Source organism: Colias croceus, chromosome 21 (assembly GCF_905220415.1).
Source record: "Colias croceus chromosome 21, ilColCroc2.1".
Lineage (NCBI taxonomy): Eukaryota > Metazoa > Arthropoda > Insecta > Lepidoptera > Pieridae > Colias > Colias croceus.
The window spans coordinates 4,111,197-4,128,354 of NC_059557.1; the positions used below are offsets into that span (position 1 = coordinate 4,111,197).

The 17,158-nt window shown below is 32.7% G+C and overlaps 2 protein-coding genes across 2 annotated transcripts; one reads left to right on the plus strand and one right to left on the minus strand.

Annotated features, from left to right (window-relative positions):
• The first annotated feature begins 8,394 nt into the window (after positions 1-8,394).
• Positions 8,395-10,048, plus strand: LOC123701382 (putative nuclease HARBI1). The gene is made up of 5 exons (XM_045648827.1): positions 8,395-8,629; positions 8,724-8,992; positions 9,114-9,269; positions 9,357-9,513; positions 9,631-10,048. The coding sequence occupies exons 1-5, from the start codon at positions 8,520-8,522 to the stop codon at positions 9,878-9,880; spliced, it is 942 nt and encodes a 313-aa protein (XP_045504783.1). The 5' UTR covers positions 8,395-8,519; the 3' UTR covers positions 9,881-10,048.
• Positions 10,049-10,109: 61 nt separating this feature from the next.
• Positions 10,110-12,114, minus strand: LOC123701555. Its single transcript, XM_045649066.1, has 4 exons — positions 11,795-12,114; positions 11,391-11,648; positions 10,619-10,973; positions 10,110-10,339 (listed from the first exon to the last, which is right to left on the minus strand). The coding sequence occupies exons 1-4, from the start codon at positions 11,813-11,815 to the stop codon at positions 10,110-10,112; spliced, it is 864 nt and encodes a 287-aa protein (XP_045505022.1). The 5' UTR covers positions 11,816-12,114.
• Positions 12,115-17,158: the final 5,044 nt, after the last annotated feature.

Sequence of the window (17,158 nt, forward strand, 5' to 3'; positions counted from 1 at the left end):
AGGCTATAGGCAATATATCATCACTTTGAGACCAACAGGAGCCGAACAACGCGGGTAAAACCGCGGCTAGTCATGTATAAGTATATTTGTATGGTATTTGATGCATGTTTTTAAAGGTGTCTTCTTAAAAAAAAAGACGTTTAAGTCGTTTAAATTCTTTTATTTTTTTATCATATTTACACACACTACATAATATAGCGCGACGCCACGAATTTTAAACTGATGCCAAATATACTATTCCTCTATTAAAATAGCCATAATATAAAATTAAAAACGTATATTATTCCCAGCCAAACGTACCTATATTATATACACAATACACATTCCTATCCAGGCTCCATTAAACAAAAATCGTTTATACCAGCCTAATACACAAATATGGTAGAACAGTAAATCTCGATAATTTACCAAGCTGCGGCTCATCTAGGCATTCGCAAAAAGCATACATAATTACGTATCGTGCACAAATACGTCCAGATAAATCGTCAACTCAATGGGGCCGAGATTGAATAAACGTAGCCAATAAAACCGGGACTACAATAGACGGCCGTCAAGCACTTGTCTTTAGATTTATAGCTCGTCACTTAAACAATAAATAGTGATTTTCGCGTTTCTCCGAGACACGCACGCGGGGGTTGACAACATTTGGATGTGTGTGTTTTTTGTATGTGGCGTTTGGATTAATAATAATGAATTATGAAATAGACATTGCAGCGATATTTTGAAATTAAATTGTTAAATACCAATTATAATAAGAAATGTTAATTCTTAATTGATTATTCCACATGTCAAAAGATGTACATATTAAATTAAATGCAATGATAAAGCCTTTGAAGTGCAGTTGATTTTTGAACACCGGTAAAATGTTTTCTTTTGAGTATTCGTTTTATAACATATTATGGTTACAAATACTAGGTAACTAAACGACTAAAAAGTGCGTCTATACAAAGTTAAATAAATGCCCCTTCTATTCACATTACATCCAATAAGTCTTTATCACAAAAGACCTTTGCAAAATTAAAAAGAAATTGCCAAACCGTTGGTTGACAACCCCCGCCAAAGATCCCGCAAGGCACGTCCACCATTGTGCCGCATATAAGGCAGGGTCTTGATATTTTTATACGATACTAGTCATTGTACGAAGCTCCACTAACCGTCCCCGATGCCTTGTGACGGAGATTAGCCGATGCGTACTTAGTTGTACTTATTTGCATATATTTTGACAATATCTTGATAAAACGTTTGGAATGGAACCGGAATTTAGTAAGCGATGGATTTGTTGGAACTTGTTAAAATAATGATGAATAAATGTTTGTTGAAAAAACATTTAGTTTGTATTATAAAAATAAATTGAATGACTAGAACTGTCTTATCTCAAAGAAGATTTTGCCTTTTAGACATTACATACTGAAAAAATAAATTAATACATACCAACATAACAATGTTCACAACCCTGATCAAATCCTTAGAATAATCAAATAAATAATTAACTTAAAAAACAACCAAATCGAATAGCATTTCATAACCTATAATCTATACCATTGTTCATCACAAACCGCGCCCATTAGTCAAAAGGTATCTAGACCTAAATTTCGTATTATTTTATACGCCCATTCCGAACCTAGGTTTCACAAAGGCTGCCCTGTCTCGGCGAGACGATTGTCTCGTGATTTATTTCTGTAAGCACACTACAAAATAAGGAAATAGCAGTTTAATTGACTAATTAATTACGCTACTGATTGATTCTAATGAGACGTTTATTGTATTTATAAATGACGATAATATTGAGTGCTATTGTATGTTTTTGGTATAATAAAACATTAACTCAATTAGAGTTGATTGAATTAATTGTTTAATTATGTTCTGTTTTATCAACGAATGCTCGAATTTTAGGTATTTTGTATCTGTAGCAAGAATATAACGTGAAATATATGTAACGGGAAATATTCGTGGTATAATTATGGTTATTATTTTTGTCACAGTTACGAGGACATTAATTATTGTGCTTTTTTGCACGCTTGGGTGATAAGTAAGTTTGTGTTTTATAAATGACTAGCTGTAACCCAAGTTTTTGTTGTTGTTGAATTACCATAAAGTCTTTATGTTGTTGTAGATTCAATTAAAGCAACTGTAACTATAAAATAAATTTTTGGCACTCGTTTGTGCGTTTGTGTTAAACGAAAAAAAAAAAGATTTTTCTTTTAACAATGAGACCTTTACGTATAAGTACCGTATAATCATCTATATATTCTCTTTTTGCTATTGATTATATTGATTTGATAGACACCAATGCTTCGAGCTTTCAATGTAGTCTTGTATTTTCGTCCACAACAACTTAACCCATCTTCATTTCTTGCCACACTTCCCATTACTGCCAATGGACACACACACACACAGTCACTCGCTCACTCACACACATACATCTGCACACGTTTTATATTTGTAAACTTTAGTTAAGGAAGAGCGGGTCCTCCTGACACAGGTTTTTGTAAACTTACTAGGAGGACTCATCCATTTTCTGTCTTTGATAATTGTGTGTATGAAATTAATATATTTTTCATTTTTTTATTTTCAATGGAACTTTATCTTGCTTGCAAAAAACGCAACGCAACAAAGAATTCCAGATTCGCACTAGCGCTTCGTGCGTTATAATTGTGAAGGCGGCACTCAAAGGGATGTAATGCAAGTTTACGCCAGTGTTAATTCGCTAAGATCTGACCGTTTGACAGCCCACTGGATGCTAGACAAAGGGATACGGTGTGAAATGTGAGGATCGGTTAATAAATAATGTTTGGTATAACATTTGGTAGTAATCATTTGTTTTATCATGTTAAGCTAAAGCATATTTGTTAATGAATGCAGTAAGTGTAATATGATGTGTGGTATCCTACAAATAGTTTCAATACACTATTAGGTACAGTTTTTTGCAGGACCAGACCCTATTACTTACTTTTTGTATTTATGGAGTAGTATTGACGATAAAATGATCTACCATAACATATTATATAAACACTTCATACACAACTATAATATTATACAATATTTTAAAAGCTTTTCGCTGTCATAATAGATTTTGTCAATTTCTATTATTGATCATTAAAATCCATTCTGCATAAAAATACAGTCGGACTGACATTATTACAACAAAATAAACACAGCACACGATATAAAGTTGGTATACTTACTAACAAAGGTTGAACAACAACTAAAAAATGTTGTGTGGTTTTATGAAACCACGGTAAAAGTGAAACTTTTTTCACACTATAGACATTCTAAAAATTATCGTATTTGTATGATAATTATCGTGCGTCACGCGACATGCGCTACAAAGACCAAAAAGTTTGAGACGATGTAATAAAAGTTTCACTTTAAAAGTATTAAAACTGCCACATCCTTACAAAGCCAACAACCGAGCCTCGCTATAATAGTTTTGATATTTTCTTTATATAAGTGTCAGTACCAGTTCGAAGATTATAAATAAAAAGTATTAAAAGTGTCACATCCTCACAAATCGAACAACCGACGCGCGTCCAGCTATAACAGTCTTGATATTTTCTTTATCTAAGTTACACTACCAGTTCGAAGATTATAAATAAAAAGTATTAAAACTGTCACATCCTCACAAATCGAACAACTAACGCGCGTCCAGCTATAACAGTCTTGATATTTTCTTTATCTAAGTTTCAGTACCAGTTCGAGGATTAGCTCTTGCGGTACTCAGTATTGTGGGTTACGATCAGATTATAAATGTGTGCTTTCTGTTTATCTATTTGCATATATTATATTCAGTTATTCTGTAACTTGAAAGCTATGTTCGTATTTTTATCTATCTATACATATAATAAATCTGTAGAAGGGTCAATTCTGTACATTGAAAATATTGAAAAAATAAATAGCAGGGGGTGTTACTGGATCGATACCAAGCCCAAATATGTGATTAAAAAAATTTTTGTCCGGTTTTCAAAAACCGCTAGTTTTCACGTGATGCCTTCACATACAGACAGACAGACAGACAGACAGACAGACAAAAATTTTTTTAATCACATATTTGGGTTTGGTATCGATCCAGTAACACCCCCTGCTATTTATTTTTTCAATATTTTCAATGTACAGAATTGACCCTTCTACAGATTTATTATATGTATATAGACTAGCAGTCCGCCCCGGCTTCGCCCGTGGTACATATTTCGCAATAAAAGGTAACCTATGTTCTTTCTCAGGGTCTAAAAATTGCCAAATTTCATCAAAATCGGTCCAGTAGTTTATGAGCCTATTCATTACAATCAAACAAACAAAGTTTTCCTCTTTATAATATTAGTGTAGATAATATAATTGATACCTAATAATTAGCTCCTTTGCTTTTAGGTTATAAATAGTATTTTAAAAAAGTTCTCTTTAGAAATTAAAAGTAAGAATTTGTAAAAAATTCGAAATTTTTACGAGACGAATATTGCTGCATTAATTTTAATATCTTCTACAGGGTCAATATTAACAAGGTAAATTTTTATAGCTTCACAAACATATAACATATAATATATTAACGCCGCAAATTACTTTTTATATATTAATTTTTAAGTTTATCATTACAAAACCCAAATTATTCTATAGATTCTACCAAATTGACGTCAGACTCCTTGAGAGAACACAAGATCTGTTTCTGACATAACTAAATTAAGTACCTATTTAATTTTTCATAAAATCGTATTTTTAGAATGATCCAAGACAATACTTTTATTTAATAACCATGAAACGAATAAAAATCTAAGTATGAACAGAAAGACGTACCATGAATTTACAAACAATTAATGTTCTTCATACAACCATTGTATTGAATGTACTATTTAATATGTTTTGTATCAGGCTTTTAATACACTTTGTCTGCATCAAGTTTATCTAAAAGATAAAGCCGAGTGTTGTGTTTTATTTGTGCTTTTTAGGGTATGGTCATATCGAAAGCTATGTAATGGTATGGTAAAATTACCTACTTTATAAAAAAATATTCATGTAAAATAGTTCTTAACAGAGAAATACCTCAAAAATATCCTTGAGTTGTGGTTCAAGCCTCTAATCGCTAGCTTAATTATGACGTTAAAAATATGAATAAGTAGAAAAAAAGCTCTTTATAAACATCTACCACTTAAAATCTACAAATTAACTTTTACTAAAATTGGAAGATTTAAATTTGAAGGTGATTGTTTATTTATAGTAATGGTAGGTATATAAATTTTCATTGTATCAAAATTATTTATTCAACTACTAACGCAAAAGCAACTATCAGCTTTCAGATAATAGCTAACCAATCTGACTGTACCCTTATTCGCAAATGGAAATCCATATAAATACTAAAATATTGACTATAAACACAATATCTTCTATACTGTTATTTGCTATTGTATTTAATGGAGGTAATTTTGCTCTATTTGCAAGTTTTTATTTAACTTGTTATTTTTATATTTCCTTAATGCATGATAAAGTTATCCAGAACATTGTTTCTGACATTTTGACATGAATTATATTGTGATATTATCACTAGCTGTGCCGCATGGTTTCAGCCATTGACGAACCCGCGGACAAAATCATGTATTCATAAAGCCTTTGCCTTATTTACAAAAGCTACACCATTGCCAAGTATAATCAAAATCTGTTCAGTGGTTTTCCCATGAAAGAGTAACTAACATAATATTATGTTACGTTTATAATATTAGTACCTATAATATTATATTTGTAGCCAAATTGCAGCTTTCCTCACTTTATTTTTTTATCAGTAAGTCTGTAGAGCTAGTTTTGTAATTTCAAAATTTCAAATCCTTATTCTCAATACTTATACCTACCAGTTATTATACACATTTCAATAATAATAATAATCATCATCATCATCAGCCCATATACATTCCCACTGATGGGACACTGGCCTTCTATCTTTTAAATCTAATAATATACATACATTATACATATTACATTATATTATTAGAATAAAAAGCTGAAAAGTTTGTTTGTTTGAACGCGCTAATCTCAGGAACTACTGGTCCGATTTGAAAAATTCTTTCGGTGTTAGATAGGCCATTTATCGAGGAAGGCAGGCTATATTATATCATCACGCTAAGACCAACAGGAGCGGAGCAATGCGGGTGAAACCGCGGAGCACAGCTAGCCAATAATAATACAATCAACTATTACTTACCAATATGTCTTAAGTATTAAATTTTCCGATATTACAAAAACATTATTCTTCTAACCTATATTGAATATAAACCAAACCCGTGTGAACCTCCATTGAATTATAATAACCAGATAAACAAATATTAATACCTCCCATTACACCGTAAATTAAGCATAACAATACAAATGATATTTTTTTAACTAGTTACCGTGAACGGTTTTTCGATCAAGAACGCAGCGTGCAGCCTAATTAATGTATAACGAACTGAATACCCTTGTAAGTTATACATGTATAATTGTGTATACTTAGAGGTGGCATGCTTTTTGTTACAATACGATGTATAAATTACGAACTTGTTGGTATTTTAGCTCGCGTGAACCTATTTAAGGGTTTGTAGATATAATTGGAATGTATTGTTTTGATGGGCAAAGCTCGAATTTTGTTGAGAATCTCTTTTACGAATTCGTATGTATTTTAGTTCGCGTTCACCTATTTGAGGGGATTGTACATATTAATTGTAATGTATTGTTATGAGATAAATATGCTTTCTTCTATGTGTATAAAAAAGGGGGTATGCTCAATGGTTTGAGTTTTGGTAGAGTGTGTTTTAATTTATTTTTATAGATTATCATATAGATATGTATCTATAATGATACATTCAAGATACGATACGATAAAACATAATTTTGCTTATTCTAATGTTACATCAGTGTAAAAAGGAAACACTCCTTTGAGTTATGTTGATTATTAAATAACTAACTACAGTTCTAGGTATGGTAATGCCATGGTAATGCCATCACGTAATCAGAACTCAAGATAAAATACTCCACACGATATAAAAGAAATTGTAGGAATCACCATATATGCATACATTTGCTTTAAGGTACGACATATTACACATACATAAATCACTTTCTAAATAATTATATCGATTAATTATCCCGTTTCACTCCATTTAAGAGAATCACTTACGCTTAGACTTAATAGACCATAATATTAATATTTATAAGTATAGATAATTGTACTTTATCTAACTGAATTTAAGCTTACACGTACGATCAGTAGTTTCATGTTAATTTTATATTCTTAATTATCAAATACATTAATTACAAACGGTAAAGTACGTTATAAATATTCATAAGTTACGTATCGATAACGTCTTAATTAAAAATAAACTACGTTAGTCTCAATCAAGTCAAGTAGGTATTTTATTATATGATTTATGACTTTCTCTAGTAGTGTGGGAAATAATATTCGCAGTCAAACAGTCAGTTTTATTAATTGTTATAAAAGTATTGGCTAAGCCGCTTTTTGCGCAAATATTGTTAAATTGCTAATTTATTCATAAGGTATTCCGTTTAATATTGCCATAGTCAAATATCAAATACACGCACATTTATCTTAAACTCAATAAATCATGATACTTTAACTTAAAACTAAATAGATATTAGAGATTCAATTCCTACCGAAATAGTAGGTACATAATATAGAGACACATCTTCACACATCACTTGTGTGAAGTCCCGTGTCCCCTTAGTGGGGTAAGGGGCAGATGCATTATTTAATACATCTGTTTCACTGATCGATTTTCTTTAGGGACAAGTAGGTGATCAGCCTTCTGTGTCCTTCCAGACCGAGACATTTTTTTTCTTCGTCTCCACCGGGAATCGAACCAAGGACCCCTCAGTGTTACGCTCACGCGTCAACCACTGTACCCAGGAGGCGGTCAAACACACATCACATATTATATGTACATATATTTTAATTTATTCAATAAGGGCATGTATCTAGAGTCATGATATTCTTAATAAAAGTATCAACAATTTACACTACCAGTCGTATTAATTCCTTTCCAAGCGACTCAAACCCTACGATAACCTTGAGCAGGCTGGATACAATGTACACTTATCTAATATTTCAGCTTTCCCAGCTACTTACGGCCGCTTTCTATATTGAATCTCAATCCCTAATTTGCTGGTCGAGATTGATATTTCAATCCATTTTCTACTTTTAGTATTTCAATAACCGATCGATGGATCGCTAACTCGATCTTTTTTTTCAATCCATCTTTGGGAGGGCCGATCGGGTTTTTAGATTGGTATTTGTATGAAAGTGAGAGTATGGTGTTTTCTTTAACCGATCTCTGATTTTGACAAATCGATTTTTGAACGTTATAGATCTTTATTTGTGATCCTCCAATTTTGACCGATTGTATTGATAAAAAGGCGTGAAAATGGAAATATTTTCAAGTGATAGTGATAGTGATCTTGAATTATTAGCTCAGCTGTCGGATTGGGATAGTAGCGACAGCGAACAAGAGAGAGCTGTGTCCTCAAAAACTTTTCGACGAATAAACTTCATGGCAAGTTTAACTGACGCAGAGTTTACATTCAGATTCAGAATGAACAAAGCCTCAGTAGAATCTGTCTTTAATGAAATAATGCCCTATATCAAAGTGAAATCAAGACGGTAAGAAATTTATTTGTTTGCTCAAATTGCTTCAAAATGTATATAAACATAACCTAAAAATTGGATACATAACTAAAGTACCTATCATTTTCAGGAATAATGGTATACCACCATTGCATCAACTTTTATTGGCACTTCGATTTTATGCATTGGGTACAATGCTTAATTCAGTGGCCGACTTTGCTGGAGTATCCTTATCATCAGCTTGTAGAATAGTGGCAGATATATCTGCTGCTATCGCTAGATTGTATAACAAATATATTTTTCTGCATTCTAGAACTACAGATAAATTTTATAACATAGCTCAATTTCCTAGAGTATGTGGTGCTATTGACTGTACACATGTACACATTCAGTCTCCATGTAGGTATACAAGTACTGATTTGTTATCAATAAAAAATTTGCAATTTACTTAATTACTATTTGTTTAGAAAGTTGCCATACATTTGCTACAACAAATAAAATAAAATATTATGTATTTCAGGTTCAACAATAGGAGAGGAATATAGAAATAGGAAAGGATACTTTTCAATCAATGTCCAAGCCGTTTGTGATGCAGACCTTAAATTAATGAATGTTGTTGCTCGGTGGCCTGGTTCTGCTCATGATGCTACAATTTTTAATCAGTCAGTATTAAAAGGTAAGTAATATTGGGTTTATTGCCCTTTTAAATGTTATTAACATTTAAAATAATATGAATTTCTAATGTATCTAACTCTTATTACAGCCCAGTGTGAAGATGGTATTCTAGGAAATCGCTGGTTGCTCGGGGACAGTGCCTATCCAAACCGGCCTTACTTGCTCACACCTTTGTTAAACCCAGCAACTGCCCAGGAAATAAACTACAATGAGGCCCAGATAAAAACTAGAAACACAATTGAAAGGTAAAATCACCATTTTATAAAGCTTTCACTATACTAGAGATTATAAAAATTAAGTACCTACCTATTCATTTACTTTTTATTAACCAAGTTTATAAAAAAATGTATTTGTTTGTTTAGGACATTTGGAGTCTGGAAACGTCGCTTCCCAGTAATATCCTTGACCATGCGGTTGTCATTATATAACATACAAACAGTTATAATTGCTACAGCTGTTCTTCACAATATCTGCAGAAATTATAACATTGAAGAAGTACCCCCTGAAGTAGAAATGCCAGACGATAATGAAACTACTGTGATATCAGAGAATTCGGACAGTATTGAAAATGATATCAGAAATAGACAAGGACTGATTTCTAATTATTTTTAAAACTTATTACCTACCTATTTATTTTACAAAAATATGAATAGTCTGTCTTGAGATAATTTGTAAATTCCTTTGATTAGATTTTTATCATTAACATTTTGTCTTTATTATCATACCTTTTATTAGCTTCAAATTATTAAACAATGATAATTTCAATAAAACATTAATTTTTCAAAATAGTTTATTTAGTTACATACCTACATAAAATATATTTACACGAAATTATATAATTTTAAAAATCCTCACCCTTCAGCTTCCTTATTTCTAATTTTAATTTTTCATTTTCTAACTCTAATTTTTCATTTACTAGCGTTAAGTTTTTATTCTGTAATAATAAAGTTTCATTCTTCTCTCTCATTTTAGTTTCTAACATTTGTTTTTTAATGTTATAATACTCTGCCAATGCCTTGTTTCGAGCTTGACACCCGTTGTCTGGCTTCAGTAGCTTCCGCTTAACACCACCTGTAAAACAAAAATGCATTAAATATAGGAAAACATAATGTTTAAAATTTCATCAAAATTCTTTTAGTAGTTTTTGCATGGAAAAGTATCAAATATCCATCCTCACAAACTTTAATGTTTATTCATCTTCACAATCTTCATGTAGGTACCTAACATATATGTTCCAGGTCATAGTCTACCTGTGTGCCAAAATTTTATCCATATTGGTTGAGCCAATAAAGCATTATTGTGTAACAAACATGCAAAGTATCACATTATTATTATGTAATAGGATATTACCACTAGTTTTGAAATTCCTTTTTTCAATGGAATGGATATTGGGCGTACCCAGCGACACCAACTCATCCCCAATGCCATTGGCTGGCACTTCATTGCCCATGGACACAGATGTATAATCCATGGACGGCGTAGGATTTTCCACAGGCAATGGAGTGTCAATCAATAGCATTGGATGATCAGCTGGCACAATATAAGCTGTCCCAACACTCCCATCACCATCACTATCACCAATAAGTTGGGGCTCAGCATCACCACCAAACCTCACTGTGAGACCCTCTCCAGTGCTGCCCAGTAATGCTGCTACCCTGTCCAGGATCTCATCTGGAGGAAAGTACCCTGGTGGCCCACCTCCAGTCTGGAACATAATTTGACATAATCATTAATTATATATTTAAAAAAATTCCTCATCAACATGTTCTGGACTACCATTTACAGTACCTACTTAACTATAAGTAAAATATAACATAACATCATGCCCTGTATTCCCCAACAGGTTGAGCAGCGGTAGCACACCCTGGCACACCCACATTTTGCCAGTTATGTTTTAAGGCAAGCCTATTGCCATCTACCGGGCACATATCCAGACTCCGGGCAGCTACTGAGAAATTCCTAATGTTAAAACTTAAAAACACTGCCCAACCTGAAAATACTGACTAATACCTCATGCTCAGCAGTCGCTTACAACCACTAGTCTAGTTATTAGACTAACAAGCAGGCAAGGCTAGTCCAAGTTTTGTATTTTTAGGGTTTATCTATTTTAAACTTAATTTACCTTTATCCGTTCCATCCGCATGAGACCAATGCGCTTTCGCGAATTCTTTTTCAAGTTTTCCCACTTAAGACGCAGTTGTTGTGGTGTACGGCGACAGGTGCCTATATTTGCATTGAAGACCCCTGCAATCCGTGTCCATTCTTCTATCTTCATTTTATTACTGGTGGCATTGGTCTTCTTGTTATACAATATCTTGCTCCCCTCAATTAAGGAGAGCAGCCCTTTCGTCTCTTCCTTCGAAAGAGGTTTAGTTTTACTCTACAAACAAATAAAATAAAACTTAGTAAGTTTTGTACGAAATGGCGCGAAATACCGCGCCACGCGTTTATCTTTTACATAGAAAATTATACATTTGTGGACGTGAATGTTTATTGCACGTATATTTAGTATAATTATTTACTTACAGTTTCTGCCTCTGACTCCATTTTTTATTTAACTTTCTTCTTTCCAAGGAACAAACAAACTTGAGACTATAATAATATAATTTAAGTTAATTTTGCCAATGTCAAACTGACTGACTGACGTTTGCGATTGACTGACGTTCCGTTCCTCTTCAACAAAACGTATGTTACTAATCTAACGTTAACGTTATAGTACTTTACCGCTGCAACTTTGCAATCAATTATTATTATTACTGTGTATGCAATTTCTTGTGATTATACATAAAATAGATTAGCTATAAGAAAGCAAACACCATTTTACTCATTAACAATTGCTGATGTTCTTTTACTGCAAAAGCGTAAAACAAAACGTTAAGGAGGGCGCAAATTTATGACCAATCCCTTTTTTCTAATGGATTTGGAAACGAGATCGGCTTATTGAAATGCAGATTCAACATCAATCGACGGATCGGATAAAATCTGGATCAATAGAAATCTAAGATTCACGATCGAATATTGAAAGCGGCCGTTATTCAACTATCCTGCACACGAACACACGCAATAAAACAATGCAACTAATCACGCACACCAGCAAACCAGATGCATAAATAAATGAAGACGGCGAACGGCAGGTGGAGTCACTGATTCTTTCCAGATAATTTGCCTAACTGGTTTCTCTGACATATCACTTTACCAAGGTACTTGCCAATTTGTATACCATCGCTAGATGAAACGTCCAATGCTGATTTAGTGTAGCGGGATGATAGTAGAGTGGGAGCAAAGCGAGTAATGTATTGTAAAGTGGGAGGAATTGCAGTTAGAGATGAGTGAAGGCTTCGATATGATGTGCTCTGGTCAGTAGCCTCCGCGCGGCTGATAAGGCGCTCCTCATTGCGACATTTAATTATTATGATTATGGTCCGCTTCAGAGAATATTACGGTTGAAGCCTTTGTTGCAATGTTAACTGGAAGGACGTCTTATCTTAAGAATGTAAGTGTCAAGGATGTTTTGGATTCAATTGTAAAACTTGATTGTGCATGTTGTTTTGTTTATATGCGGCTTTTCGGAATTTTTGTGACTTGTAAGGTTTTGGAATATAAAATGTAATTGAGATAAGACCTACCTTACCGTTTCTTCGCTTACTCTTTTATTGTTTATTTTCTTTTCCGTTTTAAATATATCTTCTTATTAAGAATGTAAATTTAGCAAAATTACGTATTTAGTTTCTTAATATAAATATTACTTAAAATAATTGTTTCAATGACATTATTATTTTGACATTGTGTAGGTAAGTTTTAACGTAAGTTTATTGTTGTTTTATTATTTTTCTGAATCATTATGTTTTAATTTAATTATAATGTTCTCGATATGGCTACTGTTTATGATAATTTTATAATAAAGTAGACACCCGCTTCGTTTTTATTTTAATTTTCAACTCGATTTAGTTTTATTTTTTCCTAAATGGTACAATAAGTGGGCAGGTACCTATATAATATTATGTTTCCGACTAGTACCAAATTATATTGTTTATGTCTTATCTTTTGAATGATTTTCACAATTTAACATAAGTACTATCTATACATTTCAGCTTAAGTGGTTATCATTGCTCCCTTTTACAAAATATCAAAGTCTTCGTAAAAAATCTCTCTAATTAAGACTAGCCCAGGTCGATTCTAAACAAACAATACAATTATTTCTACACCAGCCTACCAGTTAATGGAAGCGATTAATTCTTTACCGAGTAAATTTTTCAGATTGAATCATTGCCTTCCTTGATAGCAAACAAAGGGCTTAGTGAGCTATAGGGCCAGAAGGGCAGACCAATACCAACGGACAATGGCCAATTAACGCTACCCACAATTAAATCTGCAAACTTACTATTACAAAGCTTTTTATATCACATGGAGCTGTTAATACCACCGCAACAAAAATAAAAACACATTTTTATGACCTGTCCACCTTACGACCGGTAAGCAAGTTTGAAATTGGAAGAGTTTTTTTGTATGGATAGAGAATTTGTGGTGGTATTAACAGCTCTATATGAATAATTTTCATCAATAGCGTGATAGGAATCCCCGCCCACACGCCGTTGTATTGTTCTGTTCAATTGAGTCGAGTTATTATTAAAGATAATGCCTTATTTATGAAACACCGCTTCAGAGTTAAGACAATGCACGGATTCCTAGTGAAATTCACGCAATTCTGCCGTCTTTGCCTTATATATAAAAGTAGCTTTCCGCCTGCGGCTTCGTCCACTGTATAACTTAATAAATTATACTATATAAACCTTCATCTTCAATCATTCTATCTATTAAAAAAATTGCATTAAAGTCCGTTTCGTAATTTTAAAGATTTAAGCATACATAGGGATTAGGGACATAGGGACAGAGAACGAGACTTTGTTTTATACTATGTAATGATTATACTTACCTATAGTGTATCTTAATCTATTATTAATTATTTAATCCTTAAAAGATAAGATAATTATTTATTCAGGTTAAAGTAACATAGTTTTTAATTTAGAGAAGATTCATTCTATCAAATAACGGTAAACATAATAAAAATAGCATCTTCATTTACAATGTAATAAACTAATCGCGATGGAGATCAACCAGGAAAATCAAGCTTTTATGTTGCCACTTATGTTAAATGTACTGTAAGATTGCTATTCCTGTACTCAGCAACAGCTCACATAGTAATCTTGGATGCTTGGTGGTGATACAATGTTAGGTTTGATTGATTTATTTTAGTAGTAAACTAGCGGTCCGCCCCGGCTTCGTCCGTGGTACATGTTTACGTTTTCTCTACATAAGATCCATCCTCGTACTTCAAGGAATATAATAAAAAAAGAATTATCGAAATCGGTTCAGCCGTTCTCGAGTTATGCGCTTACCAACACATTTTGCGATTCATTTTTATATATAAGAAAGAAGAAGAAGATGACAAGGTTAAGTGTAAGACTAGACAAATAAGAATTCTCAATTATATTTCAATTTAATTATACTAGCTGTCCCGCGCTGTTTTACTCGCATACAAATTACTATGGTACCTACATCACTACCAAGTTTAAGTGATTACTGAATAGTTATTACGTTACAAGTATCACCAAAATCCGTTCATTTGTTTTCGCGTGGAAGAGTAACAAACATACATAAAAACATTATTTCTCATTTATAAATATTAAGTAGAATATGCGTATCGTTTACATTATAACCATTGTTTCAATTATTAGAGAATAAAACCTCGCGTCAAATTGTACAAAAATATTAGTTAGCAAATAGATAATGGTGATGATGATAATAATAATTATGATTGATCTAGGCAAAAGCACGCAAAAGCTAGTTATAAACAATTAATATGAACTTATCCTGCATTAAATAGATCTTAGCTATTTGTTGTTATTGTACAATCTTTTTTATGTGAATGATATTGAATAACAGAAACAGTTAGCGCGACTAACCTACACACACGACCATGTCCTTGAAAGCAGTTCAACTATCACACAATACAATCAAGAATGGCTTCCTGCGGAAAAGAGATTATATTTAATTGGCGTGAAAACTCAATAATAATTGTAGATAGGAATCAGCCGCAGAGAACCAATTACTGCACTAGTGGTGTGCCACTACGCATCCGACCGCGGCCACCACTCGTACCTGCAAGGCTAGTGATGTATCATGTGGCTATCGATATCGAAAGATATGAATCATTTTGATGCTGAACATTAAAGCTTGCAAAGGCTAAGCTTTTACATCCTGGGTCAGATTTACGTACGTGGAGTAGGAGAATACTTTTATTTTATTTCTCCACTCTCCAACATTTCCACAGTAGATGCTGTATACATAAATTAATGCGTTATTATTTCTTCAAGAAAATATAACAAATGTATACATTTGGTATATATTACTACTTGTTACTGTTCAAATACAAGTTCAATCATAGCTTTTATTTAGTGTATAAATTATATTATTTTATCGATAATATTTATTCATTTAATCGTTAATTTCAGACTACCTAGATCACTAGCTAAACTTAATCGTACCGAATTTTATTAACAAATTTAAACACAGACTATATGCTAATAAAACATGCATTTTCAATAGCCAGTTACAACAAAAACACAACATATCGATACAGTTACAGCACTAGCTCATGTGTTTTCAACCTGCACGACGCTGTAACTCATTAGACTACGGCCAGCACTATTTGTGGCGAGTTGGCAATTCGACAAGAGGTTAATTGTTGAAGCCGACCTCTAAAAATCTATCGACAAATTTTCCCACTATTTTTTATCGATAGATATTAATTGCGTAGCGGCACCGAATCAATTTGTTAAATATAATCCGACTGGGTAATTTATGCGTATGTGCTTATAATAGGTTATTAATATATTATTAGGTTCTTAGACCGTAAGCTACCAAATGTTCAAAATTAATGTGATAGTGAAAGTAAGCTTTTGGGTTAAATGTGAGTCATTATTTTTTAATATTTCTGATGCCTTTACTTGCTGTGTCCGCGTGGCTTCAGTCACGTGCTATTGAATAAGATAATATTATATATTTGGTACGCATTTATCGTTTGGGTTATGTGAAATATGGATAAATTAAGCGGTATAATGATTATTGTCAATCATAGCAGCAATTTCAATAATCATTTCAATGATCCTTGTCTCCTGCACATAAAAGAAACAAAAAATCATAATAAAAGCTAAAAATTACTCAAAAACGCTTCTCAAGTTGTTATATTTTTAAAGTAAACCGTTCAGATGGCTGTTCAATATACAAAATATTCGTCGTCGTGTTTTGATACAATCGCGCGAATACTCACTGTATCGTATTTACATCTGTTTACATACTAATGGTCTGATTCTCATTACTATCGAGTTACATTCGAGTTCGATTTGATTTATAGAAAAGGTGTAAATTGTAATTGACTTGGCAAGTACCTACACTCTAACGTATTGATACTCATTAAAGTGCAGCCTGTGTTGACTTTTATTAATACCTTGCAGTTTCAATAGTTATCAATAAGACATATTTGATTTCGCGTAATATACTTCATAGGCATTCTTAGTCATGTTCATACAGAAGGTGTTTTTAAAGTGTTTCGCTAATAGTAGTAAACAAATTGAAATCAAATAAAAAACTCAACACAACACCCGATGAATTAACTCAACTATAAAAAGAGTAGGTAATTTCAACAATTTCTAGAAGTTTCGAGAACCCACAGTACCAAATATCTAAACCTTCACTAATATTCGAAGCTCGCGTGAAAGATGCGATCGTCCGGACCCGAATCGTATATATTATCTCAGCAAAGGCATCCTCCGTATAATTTGTACAATTTCAACAAATGCCGGACACTCACCGATGCGATATGGGACCAGT

Coding starts and splice junctions, on each gene's coding strand:
- LOC123701382 (XM_045648827.1), top strand. CDS start 8,520: ATGGCAAGTTTAACTGACGCAGAGTTTACATTCAGATTCAGAATGAAC. Junction 8,993..9,113: donor TGTACACATTCAGTCTCCAT/GTAGGTATACAA, acceptor TATGTATTTCAG/GTTCAACAATAGGAGAGGAA. Junction 9,270..9,356: donor TAATCAGTCAGTATTAAAAG/GTAAGTAATATT, acceptor CTCTTATTACAG/CCCAGTGTGAAGATGGTATT.
- LOC123701555 (XM_045649066.1), bottom strand. CDS start 11,815: ATGGAGTCAGAGGCAGAAACT. Junction 11,649..11,794: donor TGGAGTCAGAGGCAGAAACT/GTAAGTAAATAA, acceptor ATTTGTTTGTAG/AGTAAAACTAAACCTCTTTC. Junction 10,974..11,390: donor TGCGGATGGAACGGATAAAG/GTAAATTAAGTT, acceptor ATTATGTTCCAG/ACTGGAGGTGGGCCACCAGG.